Source organism: Ovis aries, chromosome 10 (assembly GCF_016772045.2).
Source record: "Ovis aries strain OAR_USU_Benz2616 breed Rambouillet chromosome 10, ARS-UI_Ramb_v3.0, whole genome shotgun sequence".
Classification (NCBI taxonomy): Eukaryota; Metazoa; Chordata; class Mammalia; order Artiodactyla; family Bovidae; genus Ovis; species Ovis aries.
In genome coordinates this window covers 75,587,881-75,611,918 of record NC_056063.1, presented here as the reverse complement: position 1 = coordinate 75,611,918, position 24,038 = coordinate 75,587,881, and the positions used below count along the sequence as shown (strand labels likewise).

At 49.9% G+C, this 24,038-nt stretch overlaps 2 protein-coding genes across 3 annotated transcripts in view; one reads left to right on the top strand and one right to left on the bottom strand.

Moving 5' to 3' along the window:
* The first annotated feature begins 3,906 nt into the window (after window positions 1-3,906).
* Window positions 3,907-11,412, top strand: LOC101111720 (G-protein coupled receptor 183-A-like). Of its 2 annotated transcripts, XM_042255028.2 has the most exons (3): window positions 3,907-4,115; window positions 4,248-4,491; window positions 9,883-11,412. In XM_042255028.2, exon 3 carries the CDS (start codon window positions 9,895-9,897, stop codon window positions 10,960-10,962), a length of 1,068 nt encoding a protein of 355 aa, XP_042110962.1. In that variant the 5' UTR covers window positions 3,907-4,115; window positions 4,248-4,491; window positions 9,883-9,894; the 3' UTR covers window positions 10,963-11,412. The 2 variants fall into 2 exon arrangements, with proteins under 2 accessions (XP_042110962.1, XP_042110963.1); XM_042255029.2 differs by lacking the exon at window positions 4,248-4,491 and having other exon boundaries at window positions 3,908-4,115.
* A 9,521-nt stretch (window positions 11,413-20,933) lies between these two features.
* UBAC2 (UBA domain containing 2) overlaps window positions 20,934-24,038 on the bottom strand; it is a 170,655-nt gene continuing 167,550 nt past the window's right edge. The window contains exon 9 of the mRNA XM_015098251.3: window positions 20,934-22,140. Coding sequence (XP_014953737.1) covers window positions 22,033-22,140 — 108 coding nt within the window. The 3' untranslated portion in view covers window positions 20,934-22,032. The remainder of the gene's footprint in view (window positions 22,141-24,038) is intronic.

The following is a 24,038-nucleotide window of genomic DNA, read 5'->3' as shown; positions in this document are numbered from 1 at the left end:
CTTTCCAGACCCCGGCCCCCTCCCCCGGGGGTGGCTGTACCCGGAACTGAGCTGTGTGGCATCTCTCCGCTTATGCTTGGGGCTGAAGTTGTTCATGGAACACAGACGAGCTAACCACAGAGATGAGATAGGGGTGCACCCCTGCTTTCCTTGGGCGGGCACAGATCAGATCAGAAATCAGTGCCCTGTGAGCCTGGGCAACACCCAGGGTGGTCGCCACGCTCAGACACCACCAGCTACAGCTGCAGGGCCTCTACCCACCCCAGGAACAGCAGCATCAAGTCCTCTGTGTCCCTCAGATCTGGGTGACATCTAATCACCAGCCCCAGCTGCAACCACCTCATAATCAAACTTATCAGAAGCAGCCTTAGATCTTTGTCTAAGGCTGTGTGGCCTTAAACAAATCGCTTAACTTCTCTGAGCCTCATTTTCCTCATCTGTATAATGGGGATAACAATGCCTCTTCATGGACGATGTGAGTATGTCCTCAATGATGGATGCCATTACTGTTACTATCACTACTATTGATTTTCTGGGCCAGGTGGGAGAGGACAAATAGATTACAAGGAAGGCAGTTGTCAAGTGATCTTGAGAAAGAGTCAGGACAGTCAAGGGATCAGGGAATTGCACCATAGTTTTAAACCCCAGGCTTTGGGGAGCATCGAATGTTTGGGGCTGTGAGGAGGTGGGTGTAGGGGTTAACAGGGTTTGCACTGTGAGGGAAGCCCCCAAAAGGAACCAGAAGCTGAAGGTTCTTGTCCTGTCTTGATGGAGAAAGCTGGGACACTTTGGGGGATGGGGGGCGGGAAATCCTGTGTCTCAACTTCTCCACTTGGAAGACAAAAACATCAGACAGGATCAAGGGTTCTTCTCTTTTCCTGTTGGACCTGTCAGGTGAAAGTAAGGACCCTACTCAGTTGGTTGCTCCGTCGTGTCTGACTCTTGTGACCCTATGGACTGTAGCCCCCAGTCTCCTCCGTCCATAGTGTTCTCCAGGCAAGAATACTGGAGTGGGTTGCCATTTCCTGCTCCAGGGAATCTTCCGGGTTGACCCAGGGATCAAATCCGGGTCTCCTGCATTGCAAGCAGATTCTTTACTGTCTGAGCCACTAGAGAAGCCCTCCTCCGGGTGATGGTTAAAAATGTAAAATATGTAAGATGAAAAAAACAACTTCTGTTAGAATGCAGTTATCCAAATGTTAAAAACCAGACTTCTAATATGATACTCCTTCATCTGATTCTTTATTAACAGCAACTGTAATTTCAAAGCCAAGATGAGCAAATGTAGTTCAAGGTCCCCAAATTGCCTTCGATGGGCTGTGGCAAGAGGCATGATTTCTGTTTAGACTCTGCAAATAAGGGGTATCATATGACATTTCTCTTTCTCTGTCTGGAGTGCCATGATTTCTATCAGTGACAGAGTCAGACGTGCACCTCATCCCACCGAGACTGGCCACCTGGGACTGTCACCACAAAGCCAGGTTGCTATTAGAGCCTCATGAAAATGATTCAGCAATTTTTTTCCGCCCAAGTTCCCAGGCCCCCTGATTCCTGGCCCTCCAGGGACTAACTGACATTCCCACACCTTCCCCTGTAGCAGCCTCTGTAGATAAAAGAGTCGCTGCCATTCCTGCCCCCAAGGAACCCATCAGCTGGTTGAATGGAAACACCTCTGCCCAAGAAACACCCAGAGAACAGCCCCAGACAGCGTGACACCGAGGGTGCACTGTAGGTGACAAGCCCAGAACGGTGGCCAGCGGGGGTGATAAGGACGATGGCCGGTGGTAAGGATAGTGTCCAGTGGGAGCTGCTACTAATTCTTGAACAAGATCCTGAATGGCCAGGAGAGACGATAACTTCCAAAGGGATCAGCTAGATTCCAGGCCGGGCAGGGACTGACCGACGATGTATTTGTCTGAACCCAGTGAGAAGCCTCCGTGGACTTTCAGGTCACAGGTCCACACGAAGAGGGGCCAGAATATGCCACCCACGTGCGTTTCTTTGGCATAAGGATTATTTTGAGCTGAAGGCAGTTAACAAAAATAGCAGAAAGAGAAGAAAAAAATATCTCTGCCTTCTTCCTGTCTGGCTTAAAAGCAGAAAATAAATTTCCATTTGTAAAGGCATGTCGCCTTCCTTACCGGGAAGACCTCAACTCTTAAATCTTCTGAGAGGACGCTAGACTCTTCATCCAGAGCCAACAGAGAGGAATGTGCTTGGCATACCCTACTGAATACCCTCCCCTTCCATTTGTTTCTCCGCCTATTACCCTCTGCCACCTTTTCTCTGTCGTGTTAGTTTCCACCATGTATGGCGCTCTTTGTTAAAATGCTACGTACTCATTCTTATCCACGTTGGTTTCTTCTTATCTGTGAAGGCTCGCATGCTGCCTTAAAGTAAAAATTTTAACATCAAATAAAACGTGTGCACCTTTTCTCTTTTTAATCCATCTCTCATCAGTTTAATTAGCACAACCTCAGGCAAACCAGGTGGCAAAGTGGTAAAGCATCCTATGCAGGAGATGCCAGAGACTCGGGTTCGATCCCTGGGTCAGGAGGATCCCCTGGAGAAAGACATGGCAACCCACTACAGCATTCTTGCCTGGAGAATCCCATGGACAGAGGAGCCTGGCGGGGTGCAGTTCATGGGGTCACAAAAAGCCGACTGAGCGACTAAGCATACACACGTGCACACACAGCCACTAAACACCGGAGGCCAAAGGAAAAGTGTTTTCTTTCCCGGCACACACAGGAACCTGTTCCTGGCTCCAGGCTGGCACTAAACGCCTGTTGAGTGAATCATGCGTGAACAGGGTGAGGTGGGCACATTCTACGGTTTCTTGCCCCTTTTTAGGCCTTCTGGGGTCTCCTCTGAGCGGGAGAATCCTAAATGTCTGGAAGGCATGGAGGCAAGTTCCCTAGGGTTTGCAATCCGAGTGCAAACTTTGCAATCTAAGTCAGGCACCTCTGAAATAAGAAATTGCGTTAGTTCTTCCTTCCGGGCTGTTGGAGGGAAGTTGATGGTGGAAGCTGCAGGTGAGACGGGACTGCTTCACAAACTTCCCCCCACCCCACCTGAGGCTCTGGGAGACGTCTCTCGGGGCCTGTGGGGCCCCATGGCCCTTGTCAGTGGGAGGCCAGTTGCGGGGGAGTGTTGACCCACATTCTAGACTGGAGGAGCCCAAGGCAGGTGGGATGTTAGGCCAGAGACACACAGTTCGGGGATGGGGAGTGGAAAAGGGTAGGGAGGTGGGTGGGGAGCCTCGGGTGGACTGGTGAGCTGGCTGGTGAGAGAAGCGACTTCCCTCCGTGTTCAGAGAGCGCCCAGAAAGAAGCCCACGCTCATGTCCCCAGGACGAGCAGCTTAGCGGTGAGGCCCAGTCCGCATCCCAGTGTAGGTCTGATGCCTCATTTACTCGCCAGTGGTGTGGTGGGGGGACGCCTTCTCTAGCAGAGGAAGGGAGCACCCTGGCTCCATCCGCTGTCCACCTCCTGCCAAGCACAGCCCTCAGGAGCATGGCCGGCCAGGGCTGCAAACGGGCTTTCAGGCTCCATCAAAGTGCCTTAAAGCCTAGATCATACTCCCAGGAAATTCCGAGCCAGGCATAGCTCCCCTCACTTGCTCACCCCCAGCCTGAGCTCATCAGTGTCCCCTTAAAGCCCTTCTTGCTGAACTTCACTCCCAAGTTGTCCTGGGTGGAGAATGCTGGCGGTTTTTTGAAGTTCCTGACCCTGGTGGCTTGAGAGTCACACCTGTGGCCTACACACCTGCCTGCGGGGGCCACAGAAATGGAAGAGTGGGGTGACCGGTTCCTGGAGCAACGCTCCCCACCTTCATCCTTCTCTGGAGGTGGGAGGCCTTGTGGCTGAGAGAGCTCTGAGCTCCGCCTGTGGCAGGGAGATCACCTTGCCTGATACCCCGGGTGGTTTTTTTCTTCTTTCCTTTCTTTCTTTTTTTTCCCTGCAGGGGTGGGTGAAGGAAAGAAGAGTTCAGTGAACTGATTCAATCCTTACAGAGAGAAGACTGCTCTGGGCACATTTGATGCCCCAAGACCCTTGGGGAGGCGGCTGACCCAGGCTCTACCCGGCTCCCTGGCATCACCCTGGGTGAGCGAGGTAAGCCCACCAGAGGTGGGTGTTTCCAGGCACCAAGGGAAGGGCATGGCTCACTGGGACTTGGGGAGAAAGGCTCAGATCACTCTGCCTTTTAAAACATACCCAGCGTCTATCTGCTTCTCTTGGCCACAGGTGGAGCATCCTTACTGATCCTGGACACCCGGGGGGACCCCTGCAGCTCCCGATCAGGCAGCAGACAGGTCAGGCCAGACAGATCCAAGATCAGGGTCAATCTCATGTCCCTGAGCAAAACTGGCTGATAGAACTGGGTTAGACCTGGGGTGTAGACCCTCAGAACCGTCTGCAGGCCCTTTTGAGTATCTGTCCCTACGTGGCTGCACCAACTGACCACCTGGCCCTGTGTGATCACCACTGGGTGAGTCTCCAAGGTACATGGTCTTCTGAGTGGGAGATGCATCCGTAACTTCGTATTAAGATGGAAAAGGATGTAGGAGAGAGGACATGTCCCTTCTTCCCTTCCCTTTGGCCTCATCCCTAAATTGACAAGAGATGGATTAACAGGAGGAAAATGAACAGAAGCTGAATAACGTGTATATGTGGGAGAGACCCAGGAAAACGAAGTCGCCGGAGTGGGTGAAACCATCACTTTTAGATACGTTCTCCAGCGAAAGACAACAGAAGATCTTGTGTGTCGGGGGTGGTGGGGAGCCAGACGTGAGAGCAAAGCCCGAGAAGGGCAGGAGACAAGGGCAAGTTCGCTCTGCAGGTGACCTCTCGCCTTCTGCATTGATTGGAGTTTCCAGACATTGAGTCATTAACCTCTCTTCTCTGTAGGGCAAGGGAGATACCCTGACAAACAGAAATGTCCTCTTAAAGAATGTTTTACTTACTTATTTATGGCTATGCTGGGTCTTCGCTGTGGTTGTGGGCTTTTAGTGGGGGTTACTCTCTAGCTGCGGCGCGGGGCACAGGCTCTAGGGCTCAGTAGTTTGGGCTCCCGGGCTCTAGGTCACAGGCTCGGTAGGTGTGGCACAGGGGCTTAGTTGCCCCAAGGCATGTGCGATCCTCCCAGGCTAGGGCTCGAACCCATGTCCCCTGCACTGGCAGGTGGACTCTTCACCCCTGGACCACCAGGGAAGTCCTGAATGTCTTTCATTTAAGGGTAACTTCCACTTGGCTTTCAGCACTTCTTCTGTGTCTGTGGTTTCTTAAAAATAAGCAGGTTAAAAGGATCCTTTGGCCAGAGAGGTGTGTTTTGGGGGCAATTTCGGCTCCCCTGTGAGACCAAGGGCGGGTCGTTTTCTATGAGCAGCTGGGATGGGGCGGGGCGATGGGCTGCTCTGCGTGTGCGTAGGGGAGAACCTGGGTTGGGGCGGGGATGCTGGTGCAGAAAGAGGTGGAGGAGCACACCTTGGGCAGGTGTGGGCCAGAGCCCAAGGCAATGGGCAGTTGGTTGGTGCCCCTGGGGGGCAGGAAGGGACATTTCTGCTGAGGTCTGCAGTTAGGAGGGGGGTGGACTAGAGCAGAGGGAGGAAAGTCAGTGGGTCTGAGGCATTAGGGCCCCCTTCTTGGGCGGGGAGGAGCCCCTTGTGTGGGTCAGATCTCCCTGAACTCACAGCTGTGACAGTACCCAGCCCCCCAACCGTGGGAGGTGGGTGTGGCATCTCTGCGGGTGCACCTCCCAGCAGGTTTCAGGGAGGAGGTGGTGCTTGGCGGGGCCCGGGGTTGTGCCATGTGCCCGGCGCCCTGGGCTGCGGGCTGGTGTGTGGGGAAGAGGCCCAGGAAAGTCAGGAAGTGGGCTGTTTGCCCAGGGTGGGGTCTTTTTAAGTGCCGGTTCATCCCGGAGCCCAGTGAGGCCTGAACAGATGGGGCAAGGGTCACACAAGCTTCCCATGGCCCCCCCAGGTGCAGCTCTGGGGCTTAGTGCTAGTGATTCCAGCAGCAGAGTCGACCTGGGGCTGGGACCCTCCTGAGCTAGACTGACCCCCTTGAGATGCCCTCCTCGCCACACAGAGCCTCTCCGCCCAGCCCCCACCTCTGTGCTGCCTAAGGGTCAGACTGTTCGGGAAAGGAAGGAACGAGGAGGAACAGCCTTCCCTCTGGATTTGGAGCTGGTGGGACCCCTGGGAGCGTGTACCCACCTACCTACTTATCTCTGTCTAGCTGTCTGTTTGCAGGTCTATCTATTCACCATCTGCATATCTCCGTCTTCTATCTACTGTCTATTATCTACCTACCTATGTAACTGGGTATCTATCTATCCAGGCATCATCAGTGTTTCATCTCATCCATCCATCCATCATCCTGAGGTTCACAGGACTTTTCAGAGCTCCTCTCTCTCCTGTTCTGATGGACTTACTTTCCATTTGAATGGAAGCATCTTCTCCATCTCCAGAGACTAGACAGAGCCCTCTATGCCTAGGTTGCAATGAGGCACAGTCTAGAGCAGGCTTCCTAATTTGTTCAGTCACTCAGTCGTGTCTGACTCTTTGCGACCCCATGGACTGCAGCCCGCCAGGCTCCTCTGTCCCTGGGATTCTCCAGGCAAGAATACTGGAGAAGGTTGCCATGCCTCCTCCAGGAGCTCTGGCCTGCCCAGAGATCAGACCCAGGTCTCCTGCATTTGACAAGTGGCTTCTTTACCTCTGAGCACCAGGGAAGCCCCAGGCTCCCTACTAGCCAGCCCCAAGTGAGTAAAAGGAGGAGATAGCTGTGTTGTGACTCAAATAAGATCTGGGGCTCATGGAGCTGGTGCCCTTCAGCCAGCCCATGACCGAGTTCAGCATCTCCGCCTGGGTCTCTGGTTCTGTGAGCTACTTTTATTGTGGCCCTTGGGCAAAACGCACACCCTCTGCAGACCTGACTGCTCACCTGTGCACCACGTGGACAGTCACCCCGGCTCACCGGCTGCACGGAGAGCGCTGCTCCCCTTGTCTCAGTGCAGAAATTAAACATTAAAAGATGATCAGAACGCAGAGGACAGAAATGGAGGTGTGAAGAGCAAAGGCAGGTGGGGGAAATGGATTGGGAAAAAAAGAGGAAAACAAACATTTTTGGACGGACATCCCAACAGAAAAAGGGACAAAATATACAGGTACCTCATAAAGAAAATATATAAATGGCCAATAAACCAGAGAGAAGGTGCTTGCTGTCAATAGTTATTAGGCAAATGCCAGCTGAAACCATAAGAAGATACCCCTGCATACCCACCAGAATGGCTCCCTTGGAAAAGCCTGACCCTGCCTGGTGCTGGTGGGGTTGAGGTACCATGGGAATCTCAAACACGGCTAGACTATGAAGAGCGGCTCTTTGTAACCTGTTTGCCAGGACCCACTGCAACCAACTGTGCAAACCTGTGACTCATCAGCCCCACTCCTAGCTCAGTAACAGTGCCGTGCTTAGTCGCTCAGTCGTGTCTGACTCTGCGACCCCACGGACTGCAGCACACAAGGCCTCCCTGTCCATCACCAACTCTTAGAGTTTACTCAAGTTCCGGTGATGCCATCCAAGGATCTCATCCTCTGTCATCCCCTTCTCCTGCCTTCAATCTTTCCCAGAAGCAGGGTCTTTTCCAATGAGTCATTTCTTTGCATCAGGTGGCCAAAATATTGGCACTTCAGCTTCAGCATCAGTCCTTTCAATGAATATTCAGGGTCAATTTCCTTTAGGATGGACTGGTTGAATCTCCTTGCTGTCCAAGGGACTCTCAAGAGTCTTCTCCAACACCAGAATTCAAAAGCATCAATTCTTCAGCGCTTAGCTTTGTTTATAGTCCAACTCTCACATCCATACATGACTCCTGGAAAAACCATAGCTTTGACTAGATTGACCTTTGTCAGCAAAGTAGTGTCTCTGCTTTTTAATATGCTGTCTAGGTTGGTCATAACTTTCCTTCCAAGGAGTAAGCGTCTTTTAATTTCTTGGCTGCAATCACCATTTGCAGTGATTTTGGAGCCCAGAAAACTAAAGTCAGCCACTGTTTCCCCATCTATTTCCCATGAAGTGATGGGACTGGATGCCATGATCTTCGTTTTCTGAATGTTGAGCTTTAAGCCAACTTTTTCACTCTCCTCTTTCATTTTCATCAAGAGGCTCTTCAGTTCCTCTTCGCTTTCTGCCAGGTGGTGTCATCTGCATATCTGAGGTTATTGATATTTCTCCTGGCCATCTTGATTCCAGCTTGTGCTTCATCCAGCCCAGCATTCCACATGATGTACTCTGCATAGAAGTTAAATAAGTAGGGTGACAATATACAGCCTTAATGTACTCCTTTCCCAATTTGGAACCTGTCTGTTGTTCCATGTCCTGTTCTAACTGTTGCTTCTTGACCTGCATATAGATTTCTCAGGAGGCAGGTCAGGTGGTTTGGTAGTCCATAGTATACATAGTACATGATCTCATTAAAGTTCAGAAGCAGGCATGCTGAGCTGTGACTTTTTAAAAAATCGTATTATTGGAGGACAATTGCCTTACAATGTTGTATTAGTTTCTGCTGCACAACAAAGTGAGTCGGCTGTGTGTATATGTATGTCCCCTCCCTCCTGAGCTGCCCTCCTTGGTCCTGCATCCTACCCTTCCAGGTCTGAGTTATGATTTTATGTTTTTAAAGATTTATGATTTTATTTGTTATGATTTTATGTTGTTTTTTTTTAATGTGGACCATTTTAAAGGTCTTTGTTGAATCGGCTATAATATTGCTTCTGTTTTCTTATATTTTGGTTTTTTGGCCCCAGTTCAGTTCAGTTCAGTCGCTCAGTTGTGTCCAACTCTTTGTGACCCCATGAACTGCAGCACGCCAGAGCCTCCCTGTCCATCACCAACTCCCGGAGTTTATTCAAACTCATGTCCCTTGAGTCGGTGATGCCATCCAACCATCTCATCCCCTGTGGTCCCCTTCTCTTGCCTTCAATCTTTCCCAGCATCAGGATCTTTTCCAGTGAATCAGTTCTTCGTGTCAGATGGCCAAAGTATTGAAATTTCACCTTCAACATCAGTCCTTCCAATGAATATTCAGGACTGATTTCCTTTAGGATGGACTGGTTGTATCTCATTGCAGTCCAAGGGACTCTCAAGAGTCTTCTCCAACATCGCAGTTCAAAAGCATCAATTCTTCGGCATTCAGCTTTCTTTATAGTCCAACTCTCAGATCCATACATGACTACTGGAAAAACCATAGCTTTGACCAGATGGACCTTTGTTGACAAAGTATTGGCCCCAAGTCATGCAGAATCCTAGCTCACCAAGGGGGGAATCGAACCTGCACTGCATCAGAAGGCAACGTGTTAACCACTGGACCACCGGGGAAGTCCCTGAGTTGTAATTTTAGAAGTTAGGGTATTGATTAACCTTGAGTGGAGGCAGAGGTTGGGGTGGGCAAAGGCGAGCTTCTGGGGGTGCTGGTGAAGTGCTTTCCTAAACCGAGTGCTGATCACACAGATGTGTTCATTTTGCGAAATTTTTAATTAAAAAAAAAGAGAGATACTGTTCACGGGCATGTGGTTTCAGCAAATTATGAAGTGTAACTGTATTAAGGGTGAGGGCTTCCCTAGTGGCTCAATGGTAAAGACTCTACCTGCAATGCAGGAGACACAGGTTTGATCCCTGAGGTGGGAGGGTCCCCTGGAGGAGGAAATAGCAACCCCACTGCAGTATTCTTGCCTAGAAAATCCCATGACAGAGGAGCCTGGCAGGCTACAGCCCATGGGGTCACAAGAGTCGGCCACGACTGAGTGGAATATCAACAGCAACATATTAGAGGTGCAACCCTGAGCTACAATACTACATTTAATTTTCTTGTCTTCCCAAGGACCTCTATGACATGGCTTCAAGCACGGCTGACCCAAGCAACCTCGTCCACCACACCAACTCCTGCCTTCCCCACCACCCGCCCCGGGTGGCCAGTGTGATGCTGTCTCTGTTTTACACGGCCCTCTTGATCTTTGCTGTCCTGGGAAATGTCCTGGCCCTTCGCCTGGCCTATCAAAAGGACAAGAAGATCAACTCGACAGATGTCTTCCTGGTCCACCTGGCAGTGTCCGACCTCCTGTTCGCCCTGACCCTGCCCGGAAAGATCACCTACTTCTTGCTGGACTTCAACTGGCCTTTCGGGGAGGGGTTCTGCAGGCTGACGGCCTTCATCTTCTTCGTGAACACCTACTCGGGCATCTATCTGATGACATGTGTGAGCGTGGACCGCTACTTGGCCGTGGTCCGCGCCCACCAGTGTCCCCGGCTGCGTGAGCCCAGGTGGGCCCAGCTCATCTGTGCGGCTGTGTGGGTCCTGGCGACGCTGCAGACAGCGCCCCTGCTCGGGTTCACCATGACCATGCGCCTGGCTGGCAGGCTGACCTGCATGGAGTACGACAGCGTCCAGCAGGTGTTCACGCTGCCCGTCATGGTCCTGGTGACCTCCGCTCTGAGCTTCTGCGGGCCGGTGGCCGTCATCCTCTTCTGCTACGTGAAGATCACTGTCAAGCTGTGCAGGATGGCCCGGGACAACCCCCTGACAAGCCGGAGGGGCCACCACCGCAGGGCCTGCCTGCTCACGCTGGTGGTGCTGGTGGCTGTGGTCCTGTGCTTCATCCCCTACCACCTCCACGTCATCCAGTTCATGGTGACAAAGATGCTCCGCCAGCCCACCTGCCCCGAGCAGAGGGTTTTCAAACTGTGCCTGCAGCTCACCGTCTGCCTCATGAACTTGAACTGTAGCATCGACCCCGTCGCTTACTTCTTCGCGTCCTCACGTTACAGGAAATGGCTCCGCCACTTTCTGAAACTCAGAGCATCACCATCTTCTCCTTCCTCCCCGCAGGGAAAAGCTTCCTCAGAAACACAAAGTATCAACCAGACAGGAGGCTCCTTGCCCTTGGAGGAGAATGAAGTCTAAGAGGTGATGGGCTCTCATACTGCACCTGGGGGTCAGAGGGGAGGACCCCAAGCTTGTACAATTTGGGGATTGGGTTCTTTAAGAAAAAGAATACAAAACCATAGATGCAGTTAGGTACAAGGTCGTGGAAGGTGAGTGAGGAGCTCTGAAGCGAGCATTCATTAGCTTTGCTGTAAACCTACTTCTGGGGCTTCCCTGGTGGCTCAGCTGGTAAAGAATCTGCCTGCACTGCTGGAGACCTGCATTCAATTCCTGGGTTGTGAAGATCCCTTGGAGAAGGGAAAGGCTACCCACTCCAGTATCGTCGCCCGAAGAATTCCATGGACAGAGGAGCCTGGTGGGCTGCAGTCCATGGGATTGCAAAGAGTTGGACTCAACTGAAGAGACTTAGCACACAGCGAGCACCTCTCATGTATTCTAATAAACACCGCTTGGTCCTTGGCCTCCGAAGGGTGTGCAGTTTCTTCTGGGAAAAGAGTATTTTCACATCAAATGCAGTCATGACCAGAAGTATCATTGGCTGAGTACTAAAGTCACAGTTTGGACGAGGTTTCTGATTTAGGGAGGCATATTGTCGTGAAGAGCAAAAAATTATCCCTCCCCCGCAAACCAAAATCTCTAAAAGCTTAGAGTTAGCATTTGCAAAAATGCCAAGGTTTTCCTGACAAAGTAAGAAAACGAGAGTAAGACACCCTTCAAGTTATTGGCCTGGCAGCCTCTGGGATGGATGAATGGGGGTGAGGGACTGGGTAGGAAAAGTTTGATCTGGCGCAGAGGGTGCACATTCCCGTATCATGTGTGTGAGCAGGGACAGTCTGGGGGAAGGAAGAAAGACAAGAACGTGGGCGTGAGTGTTCATTTTTCAGTTGTGCGTGTCAGAAAGTGCGTATGCACGCCGAGTGTTGTTTGCATTCGGTCCAAACAAACCTTTCATGGCACTTTCTTGAGTTTAAACACAACACAGATCATTTCCACTTGGGTGATTTTGAATTTTTTGTGAAATAAAACACGTATTTGCCTACCAAAGTGTGGGGGGCACTGGGGTCAGCGTGAGATTTGTCTCAGCCACGTGGGTCCAGCCCAACCTGCTCACGACCTCTGCGCTCCCTCCACCTCACAGGCACCCCCCAGCCCTCCCCCCATGGACTCCCTAACCCTCCCCCATGGGGAGGCAATAATGAAGCATCAACAATCCAGTGACTTAAACCAACAAAAATATATGTTCTTGAGGCTAAAAGTTCAAAGTCAAGGGGTTGGTAGGGCTGGCCCCTTCTCGAGCTGCAAGGGGGACTGATCTAGGCCTCTCCTGGCTTCTGGCGCTTTGCTGGCAGTTATTGGTGCTCCTTGGCTTGTGAAACATCACCCCCATCTCTGTCTCCATCTTCACCTGGTTTTCTCCCCGTGTGTCTCCATCTTCACATGGCATTTTCTTCTTTTCCTAAGGACACCAGTCATCTTGGATTTGTTGTTGTTGAGCTGCTAAGTTGTGTCTGACTCTTTGTGACCCCATGGACTGTAACACAGCAGGCTTCCCTCTTCTTCACTTTCTCCTGGAGTTTGCTCAAACTCATGTCCATTGAATCAGTGATGCCATCCAACCATCTCATCCTCTGTCGTCCCCTTTTGTCTTCAATCTTTCCCAGTATCAGGGTCTTTTCCAATGAAACCAGCTCTTCACATCAAGTGGCCAAAGTATTGGAGCTTCAACATCAGCTTTTCCAATGAATATTCAAGGTTGATTTCCTTTAGGATGGACTGGTTTGAGCTCTGTGCAGTCCAAGGGACTCTCAAAAGTCTTCTCCACCCTAGTGATCTCATCTGAACTTGATTACATCTATTTCCAATTAAGGTCATATTCATAGGTATGGGGGTGGGGGTTAGGACTTGATCTTATTTGGGGATCCAGCTTTTAACACCCACGCATATCTGAGCACTCTTTCCACTCTTCTCTGGAAGAGTCTCAGCCCATCCCTGACCCCTCCTGTAAGCCCTTGTGATACCACATCAGAGTCCCATGAGCAAAGTGAGACTTGGAGGAAGGAGTAGAGGGGTCTGCTTAAATACTAGTTGGTCCAAAAAAAAGGTCAACTGCCACAGTTTGTTTTGCAGCCCCAATCAAAATAACTGCATGTCAGAATGGAAGCATCAGAGTGACCCCCTCAGAAGGTCCCCTCACTCTGCATGAGGAAGCTTAGTCCAGAGGAAGGTGTAGGGCCAGTGCGTGGGGGTGGGCCCTGTGGGTGGGGGCTCTAGAATGAGGTCCCTGGGTCCCATTCTGGTGCATGAACTACCCGTGGAGGTGTCTGGAATGGAGGGTCTCCTGATGACTTCTAAGAATTTTAATCACTTGACAGCTTTAAGGAGGAAGAATGGAGAGTTCCAGAAATGGAGTTGATAGATGCCCAAATGTCCCTCTGGCTGTCAGCTTTCCCCAGAAAGCATATTTGCACTCAGAATCCCTGCTTTTTTGGCACTACCACCCACTGCAAGCTAACCACGGTCCAGCTTTCACTGCAGTTTTCTCTCTCCTCGCCACGCCACGGTGCACGGGGCCAACACGGAGGTGAAGTCCCTCTGGCGTGTGTGGGCTTATGGACGGCCAGGCTCAGACGGGCCAGGTTCCCTGTGGAGACCCCAACCCTGAAGGTCGGGTCACACTTCAGGCCGCGGGAATCCCTCGTGACGGGGACACTGGAACTGGTGACACGCTGTCACTCGTTCACTCCAGCTCAGTGAGTACAGGGGCCACCGAGGCAGCTGGATAAGAAATCGGGGGCAGAGGCCCCCTAAACTTTCTTGCTGCCGCCCTTTGGGAGACCTCTTTGGCAATGGTCCCAATCTTTATGGACTTCTTGCTGTTCTTTCTTTGTTTTAGTATTTTAGATTTTTTTCTCCCCCTTTGTTTCCCTCTACTTATTTATTTGGGTGTGTTGGGTCTTGGTCATGCGGGATCTTTAGCTGCAGCGCATGGGCTGTTTGGTTGTATCGTGAGAGCTTAGTTGTTCCATGGCCGGTGGGATCTTAGTTCCCCAACCAGGGATTGAACCTGAGTCCCCTGCATTGCAAGGATTCTTAGCCACTGGACCACCAGGCGAGTCCTACTTACTCACTATTGATGCCACAATAGACATTCTCTTAGCCGGCCTCACTCAGCCATCTCAGGAGCTCTGTGGGTCGGAGAGTCACGGGCCGCACGCTGCCTGCTTGTGGCCGGTGGCTTCTACCCAACTCCTGGTCTTCTGTGCCCACAAGTGGGGCTCTGGGCTCCCCAAGACATAGCTGTGTTTTTTCCCAAAGCTTCTCATATCAGTTGTTATCAAAATTATATCATTATTACATAAACCAATAAAGTATAAAGGTAAAAAGAACGAGCTGTTGTTTTAAGAACTAAGTTAAATGCTTTGGGAAGTTTGGTGAAGGTGAATTGCTTACAAAACAAAGAACGCTGTCACGACAGGCGAGAGTGTAACATTTACAGGTCATTCGGAAAATTGGAGAAAACCAAGATGACACACGATCCGATTGCTTTGCTGAGTTCTGGGGCTAACTTCAATTAAAAAAAATAATCCAAACTGGAACTCATAAGCGATGCAATGTGGGTGTGGATTGTGAAAGACACACATTTCTAATCAGTACAACTACAATTTTTAAAAAGGCCTTAGTGACATTAACACCACTGACATGTTTTAACTTAAAATATTTAATATATGGGCTCCTGTTTGTGTGTGTGTGTGTGTGTGTGTGTGTGTGTGTGTGTGTGTGTGTGTGTGTGTGTATATATATATATATTATACGCATATGTATGTGTGCTAAGGTGCTTCAGTCGTGTCTGACTCTGACCCAATGGATTATAGCCCACCAGGCTCCTCTGTCCATGAAATTCTCCAGGCAAGAATCCTGGAGTGGGTTGCCATGCCCTCCCTCCTCCAGGAGATCTTCCCAATGACCCAGGGATTGAACCTCTTACATCTCCTGCGATGGCAGGCTGATTCTTTACCACTAGCACCACCCAGTAAGCCTGATGAGTCACTGTAAGTTCAAAGTATAAGCTGAAATGCATTAATACACATAACCTACCAAACATCACAGTTTAGCCCAGCCTACCTTAAATGTGCTCAGAACACTTACACTAGCTTACATCTGGGCAGGATCATCTAACACAAAGCCTATTTTTTAAAGAAGCGTTGAGCATCTCATGTAATTTATTGAATTCTGAGCTGGCAGCACAAAACAGAATGGCCGTCTGGGTGCAGAATGGTTGTTGACCTGTGACCTCATGGCCGATGGGGGCCTGCACCTGCTACTCCCGGCGTTACCAAGGAGGGCCGGACTGAAGAGAACTTCAGCAGCCAGGAAAAGATCAAGCTCCGAAATCCTAAGTACAGTTTCCACTGAATGGGTATCTCTTTCACACCATCATAAAGTCAACAAATTATAAGCCAAACCATTGTTAAATCAGGCCCCATCTGTGTGTGTGTTCTGCAGTTTATCCAACTTTTTTTTTTTCCATTTTATTATTCATTTAATGGAGAAGGAAATGGTAACCCACTCCAGATTCTTGCTTGGAAAATTCCATGGACAGAGGAGCCTGGCGGGCTACAGTCCACAGGGTCACAAAGAGTCAGACATGACTGAGCATGCACACATTTATTTAATATTTAAGCTCTCGCACTAGATTTTTACAAGCTGGTGAACACTGACAAAATTAGTTCTTCCACAGAACTATAACCAAATGTTACTGGACAGTATACATATATGGTTGAGCTAATGTCAATACACATCACCATTTTATAAATTACATAAAGAAACAAATTCTCAAGTATCCAAATATTAAGTTACACAGCTCAAAGGCTTCAGTTCAGTTCAGTTCAGTCACTCAGTCATGTCCAACTCTTTGCAACCCCATGGACTGCAGCATGCCAGGCCTCCCTGTCCATCACCAACTCCTGGAGCTTGCTCAAACTCTTGGTGATGCCATTCAACCATCTCATCCTCTGTCGTCCCCTTCTCTTCCTGCCTTCAATCTCTCCCAGCAGCAGGGTCTTTTCCAATGAGTCAGTTCTTCACATGAGGTGGCCAACATGTTGGAGTTTCAGCTTCAGCATCAGTCCTTCCAATGAATATTCAGGACTAATTTCCCTTAGCATGGACTGGTTGGATCTCCTTGCAATCCAAGGGACTCTCAAGAGTCTTCTCCAATACCGCAGTTCAAAAGTATCAATTCTTCGGTGCTCAGCTTTCAATAGTCCAACTCTCACATCCATACATGACTACTGGAAAAACCATAGCTTTGACTAGATGGACCTTTGTCAGCAAAGTAATGTCTATGCTTTTCAATATGCTGTCTAAGTTGGTCATAGATTTTCTTCCAAGGAGTAAGCATCTTTTAATTTCATGGCTGCAGTCACCATCTGCAGTGATTTTGGAGCCCAAGAAAAAAAAGTCTCTCACTGTTTCCATTGCTTCCCCATCTATTTGCCAAAAAGTGATGGGACTGGATGCCATGATCTTGGTTTTCTGAATGTTGAGTTTTAAGCCAGCTTTTTCACTCTCCTCTTTCACTTTCATCAAGAGGCTTTTTAGTTCATCTTCACTTTCTGCCATAAGGGTGGTGTCACCTGTATATCTGAGGTTATTGATATTTCTCCTGGCAGTCTTGATTCCAGCTTGTGTTTCATCCAGCCCAGCGTTTCTCATGATATACTCTGCATATAAGTTAAATAAGCAGGGTGACAATATACAGCCTTGACATACTCCTTTCCTGATTTGGAACCAGTCTGTTGTTCCATGTCCTGTTCTAACTGTTGCTTCTTGATCTTCATACAGATTTCTCAGGAGATTTGATTCTTGACCTGCGTATCAGATCTCTCATATGCCTGTCAAAATGCTAAATGTCTGCTTGACTCTTTAGCAGAAATCTACTTTTTATTTTTGTAAGAGAGGTTGGGAATCATACTTCAAACAAAAATGAGTTATAATTTACCCAACTTTTTAATGTTAATTGACTAACCACCGTTTCTCAGTCTAGGACAAGAAGGCTTCTGGCAGGTGGCATTTGTACTAAAAATTGTGATGCAATATTGTGATTCATTTGTTGTTGTTCAATCGCTAAGTTGTGTCTGACTCTTTGCAACCCCATGGACTGCAGCACACCAGGTTTCCTTGTCTTTCACTATCCCCTGGAGTTTGTTTAAACCCATATCCATTGAGTCAGTGATTCCATCCAACCATCTCATCCTGTCATCCCCTTCTCCTCCTGCCTTCAATCTTTCCCAGCATCAGGGTCTTTTCCAGTGAGTGGGCTCTTTGTATCAGGTGGCCAAACTTTGGAGCTTCAGCATCAGACCTTCCAATGAATATTCAGGACTGATTTCCTTTAGGATTGACTGGTTTTATCTCCTTGCAGTCCAAGGGGTTCTCAAGAGTCTTCTCCAGCACCATGGTTCAAAAGCTTTCATAAGATATATTTGGTCACTCAGATGACCAGAATTCTTTCTCATATATATTTGGTCTTCGTCTACAGTTCCTGGCTCCCAGCTCCTAAACCTTGTAATTCTCTAAGTGCAGAGAATCATGTAGGTGTATTTTATTATGTGAACAAGGTGATTTTTTGGAAGCACCTAAGGATGGGGGCTGATCGCTGGGAGAACCAATCAGCTGATAGAAGAGCTTTCTGTCCCGCCCCTCCGTCCTCCAGGGAGGGAAGCAGGGCTGGAGGTCAAGCATGCTTCCCCCTTTAAACCGGTCCTTAAGTCACCAGCAGGTGTTGAGGTTATATTTATCTCTGTGCAGGTTTGAACTGGACAGAACCCAGCCTGCTGAGGGGTTTGAAGAGACCTCTGACCCTGGTGGCTTGATGCACAGGAAAGGCTGGGGTCAAGTACAGGCTACTGAAATAAGGGTTTTACAAAACCTGCATAGAAGTACTAGGCTGAGCAATGTTTAGACACAGTGCAGTACTTCTGAGGAAACTCGGTACCTAGAGTTACACTAAAAACTCCACTCACACAACTCTCAGGATAGCAAACTGGCTGTGAGTCCCTGTGAAGAAAGGAAATGGTAATCTTGTAGGGCAGAAAAGTCAGCCACCTGGGCTGGGCTCCCCCGCTGCCCTCTCGGGGGGCCCAGCACGTCTCTGCAGGGGCAGGGGGACCAGAAGTGACCAATGAGCAGGGAGCTGGGACCCCTTTCCCACCATGACACAGGCTGCCATCCCCCGCCCCTGGGTTCCCCATGTCCTTCTGACAATCCTCTTCACCTTCAGCCTGGAAGAGAGGGAGAGCATTGCAGAGGTTACCTGACAGCCACCATCTTCATCAAACTCAAGGGCTCACTTCAGAGGCCGGGTTTACAAAGGCTCTGGGCACCAGCCCCACAGGAACCCAGGGCTCCTGGTTAAGGACGCCCAGAAACGTCAAGTCCAGTCTGCTGTTTAGGGTCTACCTGGCCACCCGGAAAAATGGAGACTTGTCCTTAATAACAATTTAATCTCAGGGGAGACACTGTATTGCCAGCAATGCTCCTGGAAGTCTGGGGGTCAACATCCTGACCTCAAATGTTGGGCCTGTTAGGAGAGCAGCTGTGGTTTCTCAGGAGCCCGGGATGGGGGAGCTGGGTGGCCTTGGACACAGTCAGTGGTTTGGGAAGAGAATTCTGGCCCCACAGGAGGAATCCCAGTCCCACACAGAAAGAGAGGGTTTCCCTGCCCCTTCTTCATACAGAGAGCAAGGCAGTCAGCACACAGGGAGGAGCCGTGGGCGCTGTGATGTGGTTGGAACTGGGGAGACTGGGGCAGGAGGCAGGCAGTCAGGACGGTTCCCCAGGGGAAAGGCTGGAGGTGGAACACGTGAGATTTTCCTTCTCTGCTTCCACTGTCGCTGCAGGTTGCGTGGGGGCTGGAATTTCCCAGCTGGACACCAGGTCTGGAGCAGCCAGAGCAGGAGACACTGTGGGGCAAGGTGACACGATTCCAAGGAAAAAAAAACCATTTTGAATCCCAAACTCAGTCTAGGCTTAGGAGTCAGGACTTCGAAGGCAGGTTTTCCTTTATTTGGGAAGGGGAGGGGGTGGTTCACTATAGACAACTTTCTTCCTTCTCTTACAGTCTGGAATCTGCTCACTTGAAATTTAGGCCCAATCTGTTGCCTTTTGCACAAAATTCAGAGCCAACGTGATATTTTCTAGACCCTGGCAATCCACTCCATTATTCTTGCCTGGACAGAGGAGTCTGGAGAGCTATGGTACATGGGGTCACAAAGAGTTGGACAAGACTTAGCAAGTAAACAACAAAAGAAACCAAGCCAAATGGCTCCCTGACGCACCCCTCTGCCATGCATCCCCATGTGTGACTGCAAGAGGGGTCCTTGAGGGGTACCATCAGCCTGAGACTTTGAGGTATCTTGACAAGAGGCGTGGGTGTCTTCAGGAACTCACACTCTGGCATCAGGTGCTGTCAGCAACAAATTGCTAGAAGCAAAACGTCAGGGGTGGGAAACGCAGTCACACACAGGAACTCATCTGGGAGTCAAGTCAGACGTGGAAGGGTATGTGTGGGGACGGGAATATCCGAGAGGGTTGGTGACGGATGAAGGGGGACAACGGCCTGGAAGTTGCAGGAAAAGGATGCAATATAAAGGGTCACCAGTGGGAAGGTGAGACCTTGGCAGCTGCAGGGAACTGGAAGAGGCTGAACGAAGCTGTTACTGAGTCCCCGGCCAGTGGATCCCAGAGACAAAGTGCTGAGGCAAGGAATAAGGCTTTATTCAGCGAGCCTGCTGACGGAGAAGATGACAGACTCATGTATCAAGATAACCATCCTGTCGGGGTCTGGATGCCAGGTTCTTTTATGAATCAGAGATCCGGGTGGCAGGGGGAAGGGAAGGGAGGTGAGAAAACAAAATAAAAAGGCCATTTAATCTCCAAGATATCTCCTAGAATGGTAAGCCTCAGGCAGGGGCATGTATTAATTTCTTCCTTCCTCCCAGGTAGACAGGGTCCTGAATAAAGGCACTTTAACAGTCAGGCAGAGGGGCAGGATTCTCTGAGGCAGGCCATTATATATAGGATTATAGTAACAAAAAGCAATGGAAAGGAAGTTGAAGAAACAGCTCCAACATGGAGTCAGAATCGACTTCTCCCTGCAACAAAGCCAGGACAAACCTGAACGGTCACGCCGCCCTCATGGACTTGTTTCTGGTGAAGGACTGAAGCAGAGGGTGGCCGGGGCTCCTTTCAGCTGCCCAAGGCTCTCTCATTCCTTCTCTCATTAGAAAGGAATCCTGACAAGAAAGCAAACAAGAGCTTGGGGGTGGTGAACCCTTTTTAAAATTCAGGCCTCACCCTGGATCCCGACAGCGGGCTCTCAGCTCCCCATCCTCTGGGAGAGAGGTGGTGGAAAGTCTTGATGCGAATTTTGCCTCTGGTTTGGTTTTACTTCACTAGGCACTGCCTGGAAGGGAGGAGAAACTCAGGAGATGGTGTGTTTTTGGACACGATTGCTCCTTTCCTGTGACCTGTTTGCACTGGAAGCCCAGAGTTGGGGGTTTAGATTTGCCGTGGAGGTGACACACGAATCCGCCCTCTCAGGCCCTCTGGTCGAGCTCTGTCAGTGACTGTGGTCGAGGACATCCCTGCACTTTTGACTGTCCCTACAATCTGAGACGTGGACACTCAGATCGAGTTGTGGCCTCTCCTTGGGACCAGCTAGGCTCTGAGTCATCTCAGCCCGCATTCTGAGCAGCCTGATGGCCCTGGCAAGCCTCAGGATGGGGTCTCACAGGGGCCAGTCCTAATTTACAGGCACCAAAGAGCTCCTCTCACTTCAAATAAAGGACCCCAATCTTCTCCAGAAAGATGAGCAGTCTGGTTAAAAAAAATTTTTTTTTTTTTTGCTGGTAAAGAATAGCACAGCCTAGAACAAAGTTTTATTTAGGTTAACTCTTAAAAAACAAAACAAAACAAAACACCAAAAAGCAAAACACATTAAAAACTTTATTGTTAAGTACCACGCATGTCTAAATTTGCATCAGTTTGAAACACTTCTGCTGGCTTTGCAGAACACAATAGTTGCAAGTTTCTTTAAATCTTTAACAGTCGCCTGCTTTAGGTCTTTCCAGGCTCGTCTGTTCTGGCCTCCCCCTCCTACCCGTGGTGGGGTCCGTCTACTCTGCCCCACGCTGACATCGGGTCACCCCTGGGCCAGTGGGAATCTGCTTCTAGAGGGGTTGGCCCTGCAGCTAGGGCGGCCTGTACTCCTCGAGGAAGCCCTCTCTTCTTGTTATTTTCTCTTTGTCCCATTTTTACTCCCAGCCCAAGTGGCTAACTGGGGATATTCTAAGCAAAATTCACCCCAGTGAAGTTTCATGGAGTATTCCAGAACTGCAAGCTGGTATCTGATAATTCTTTTTTTTTTTTTAATGGAAGTGGGGAGTAGCTGGGACAAATCCCCTGGACTGGAGCTGGGTAGAACAGGTGGAGGTGGGTTTAAGTTTCCTCTCCCTCCCTTGTCGGCGGGCCTGGCCATCTCTGCAGCTATGAACTGCTGGCTCTGGGGGAATGAAGACCCTGAACAGCACTGGAGTTTGAAAGCAAATTTGACTGGGGCAGGGGTCGGGGTGGGGGGCAATGAAAAAACGTCCATAAATAAAATCTGACAAGTGCTGTCTGAATAACAGCCCCCTTTCTGGCACAAATGATCTGATATCATGTAGAAAGATACGTTACGGTAGAAAGAATATTAAAGCAGCTGTAATTTCCCATCTGTAGCGCTATTCCCCTGCTTCCTGAAATCTGCAATTTGAGTGCATTTTAAACACGTCAGGAATAAGTGATGATTCTCCAGAGCAAGGGAAATACTCCATAAAAAAATAAAGATAGAAAAGGCATGCTATTTTAATGGCAAACTTACTTTGGATACTTAATGGTAACTGATCTTGGAATTAAGGGAGGGAGTGGCAGGGACCCCCTGTGCCCAGGAGGACAGTGGGGACTTGGTGCCAGCCAGCGTGCCATCTTGGGCTGCGCCCGCCGAGGCCAGCAGCCTGCCAGTCCCTGTGTTGTCGGCCGGGACCCTCAGTGTTGCAGCAGGAAGTGGGTGGCCACGTTAAGGTCGTTATTGGAAGCTCTCAGGGCTTCCAACGCGTCGCCCCTGGAAAACCCCATCTCCATGAGCCGGGCAACCTGAAAACAGAAACAAAACCGGAAGCCTGATGAGGAGGCTGACCGCACTGCCACCAATCCCCCAGCCCCATGATGTTCCTCGAGCGACTTTTAATGTTCCTCGTGAGCTTTTCAGGTTAAAGAGAAAATAAACCACCCTTTCATTTAGTGCGAAAGCTGATGTTTATGAAACGACAACGGACCCGTTTTCAGGTGCTCACTATATTCGGTCCACAGAAGTGCATTTTCTCACTTAATCCTCACTTTCAGAACAAGAAAGGGGGCTCCTGAGGGTCAGTGACCTGCCAGGACGAGCAGAGAATGGCTGCGCTGTGGGCCCCAGGCCTGGGGTGGGGGTGGAGGGGGCAGGTCGTACCAGCAGCCCCACGCACAGGCCTTCAGGGTCAATCGGATTCCTGAAGAATAACACCCCAGCCGCATTTCCCCGGGCAGGTGAACAGCTGCTTAACTGGGGATTTATTCCTGATGCTGGTGGACTCTGACGGTACACACGCCTCGGAGCTCCCGGCGTGGCTCAGGCAGAGCATGGCCTTGGGGTGCCCACCCCACAGCCTCTCCCAGCAGGTGCGGCGCCCCCGGAGTCCCCACCGGCAGAAGGGATGAAGTCCAGGCACAACCTCGCGGGGGAGGCAGCTAGAGCCACGGCGGAAATCCTGAAGCTGTGAATGCAGAGGCTTCCTGTACTTTTACATACAGGCGGTCTCCAAGGCTGAAACGGCAGGGTTATTGGTTTATTCCTTGTGACCTGTTTTCCTACTTGAAAATGTATTACAGAAACATTTAGGACCCTGGACTAGCTGCAGGAGTCTTTTCTTTAACTTATTTGGAAATAAACTACATTTGCAATAACATATATTGAAAAGTGATACTCTTCCAAATGTTAAGATTTTCAACAAGGTGTAAGTTGACGAGGGCCTGGGGACTTAGTCACCACTTCTAACCTCCTTTCCACAGAACGCGATGCCCGGGGGGCACACAAGGGTCAGAGCCCTGCCGCCCCTCCTTCCCCTGCGGAGGAAGGTGTGGGCGGGGCGAGTGGGGAGGGCGGGGCGAGTGGGGAGGGCGGGGCGCAGCCGAGTGGGCCAGAACCATTCAGATCCCAGGTCCCTGGGCCCTAAAGGAACCTTTTGTTGCTGTTCAGTCACTAAGTTGTGACCCCAGGGGCTGCATGCAGCACATCGGGTTCCTCTGTCCTCCACTCTCTCCTACTAGAGTTTGCTCAAACTCATGTCCATCGAGTCAGTGATGCCTCCAACCATCTCATCCTCTGCCACCCCCTTCTTTAGCCTTCAATTTTTCCCGGCATTAGGGTCTTTTCCAATGAAGTCAGCTCTTCACATCAGGTGGCCAAAGTATTGGAGCTTCAGCATCAATCCTTCCAATGAATATTCAGGGTTGATTTCCTTTAGGATTGTCTGGTTGGATCTCCTTGCTGTCCAAGGGACTCTCAAAAGTCTTCTCCAGCACCATAATTCAAAAGCATCAATTCTTCAACACTCAGCATTCTTGATGGCCCAACTCTCACATCCGAACATGACTACTGGAAAAACCATAGTTTTGACTAGGTGGACCTTTGTCGGCAAAGTGATGTCTCTGCTTTTTAATACACTGTCTAGGTTTATCATAGCTTTCCTTCCAAGGAGCAAGCATCTCTCATGGCTGCAGTCACTGTCAACAGTGATTTTGGACCCAAGAAAAGAAAATGTCACTGCTTCCACTTTTTCCCCTTCTATTTGCCATGAAGTGATGGGGCTGGCTACCATGTTTTTGAATGCTGTTTTAAGCCAGCTTTCTCACTTTCCTCTTTCACCCTCATCAAGAGGCTTGGGAAGAGGTTAACCCAGCTGGGAGGAAACAAGGCACACTTTTCAGAAGCTGGGGCTCTGGCCAGTGTTTTT